At 31.8% G+C, this 1,912-nt stretch overlaps 1 protein-coding gene across 1 annotated transcript; it reads left to right on the top strand.

Moving 5' to 3' along the window:
* On the top strand, positions 917-1,593 carry LOC104771964 (putative invertase inhibitor). The gene has a single exon (XM_010496599.1). The coding sequence runs from the start codon at positions 958-960 to the stop codon at positions 1,483-1,485; it is 528 nt and encodes a 175-aa protein (XP_010494901.1). The 5' UTR covers positions 917-957; the 3' UTR covers positions 1,486-1,593.

Raw genomic sequence — 1,912 nt, 5'->3', positions numbered from 1 at the left:
ATTGCCTCACTGAGTATTTGTGATAATACTCATGCGTCTCAATTGTTGTTTTTGATGCAGGTAAATGCAAAGTGTGATCGTGGAATCAAGGCAATGAAGAGGAGGATGTTCTAGTGGCTCGATTGTTTGATGGTGTTATTTGTTGATTGTTGAACATTGGATTCTCTTTTGCTTGTGTGTATAGCCCACTAGATGTGAAGATTGCCTCACTGAGTATTTGTGATAATACTCATGCGTCTCAATTGTTGTTTGTGATGCAGGTAAAGGCAAAGTGTGATCGTGGAATCAAGACAATGAAGAGGAGGATGTTCTAGTGGCTCGATTGTTTGATATTTGGCTTCAGTTAGGTTGCTAGAGTTGAGTCGTTAGAATGTTGCTAGGTTGATGGTTTAATGTTTAATGACTTGTTGGTTATTTTATTATTGGTTTATGTTGGAATGGTAATTGGATTAGTTGTTACTGGTTTAATTGAGGTATTTTTGATTTAATGTTGTTATTTATTTCCGTTGTTGTATTGATTGGGGTTAGGATATTATTTAGTATGAGATCATTAGTTTAATATTGTATTAAAACCAAAAAAGATATGTCATGCCGTTTTATAGAATAAAATAAAAACTTTGATTACTATGAAATAATTGATGTCAAATAGTTAGAATGAAATTAAAATTATTAAGAACTTTAACAACCAATAATAATGTACCATGTATCCTAGTGGTCCCAACTTTTGTTTATTCAACATATTTTAATGTATATAATTTCTTTCTATTTCAACACCTTTATTTTATTCAACTATTGAATTAATGACTCAACACATCCATTTTACATAGTAGAGTCTTACCATAAACTTCAATATTCACTTTTACTATAAATTGTAACACAAAGTGAACTTATTCTTCATCAATCAATTCTTATTTTTTCTACTTCCTCCAAAGAAAAATAAAAAAATAATAAAAAGAGATGAAGTTCTTGGTTTCATTGGTTATGTGCTCTCTTCTCTTGAACGGTTTCGCTTCTGCTCAAACTCTCATTCAAGATTCTTGCAAGAAAGCAGCTGCAAAAGACCGGCAAATGAAATATGATTTCTGCGTCAATTCTCTTACACAAGATCCACAAAGCAAAACCGCGACCACCCTCGAAGGTTTGGTCCTAGCATCGACAAAGAATGCTGCGGTGAAAACAATGAATGTTAAAGGAATCGTTGAACAGATCATCAAGGGCAAGGGATATGAAGGTATTGAAGCAGAGCTACGCGATTGCGCTGAGTTTTATGACGACGCTAATGATAATTTAAACACTGCTTTAGCAAGTGTTAAATCGCATGATTATGAAACCGCCAACGTGGATTTTAGTGCTGCTTTGGATGTACCAGTCAATTGCGAGGATGGTATCAAGGAAAGAAAGAAACAGAAGTCTCCCGTTACTAACGAGAACAATATTTTGTTTCAGAAAATTTTGATTCCTTTGGCTTTTACTACAATGCTGTGATGAATTTGTCAAAGTGTCTCACTAATAAAACATCGACTAATGTTTACCATGTAAACTTGATAGCAAAAAGACTTAATCTTCATTTAAATAAAATTTCGCTTTACATGTCTGGATATTTTTTGCCGGCAACATTGACATATTGATTTTTCTTTTTGGTAATAATTTGATATAATGATTTTATAACGTAAAAAAATACTATTTTCTTGAAATTTAAACTTAATTCGAGATTTTAGTTATGTAAAAAAATATTCAACATATTATATGATCTTAATTAATATATTGAAAAAGGCTGCACAATGATATGTCATTCAATTCATTAAATTTTATTTCATTATTAATCTTAAGTAACAAGTGAAACTGCTATATTGATCTGTTAATTTATATACCAGGTTTAGTGAACAGGACGGACTAAACCGCTAATAGACAA

Source organism: Camelina sativa, chromosome 20, assembly GCF_000633955.1.
Source record: "Camelina sativa cultivar DH55 chromosome 20, Cs, whole genome shotgun sequence".
NCBI lineage: Eukaryota > Viridiplantae > Streptophyta > Magnoliopsida > Brassicales > Brassicaceae > Camelina > Camelina sativa.
This window is presented reverse-complemented; position numbering and strand designations above follow the sequence as displayed.

Bases quoted from the DNA above. Each gene is read 5' to 3' on its own strand.
- LOC104771964 (XM_010496599.1), top strand. From the start codon at position 958: ATGAAGTTCTTGGTTTCATTGGTTATGTGCTCTCTTCTCTTGAACGGT.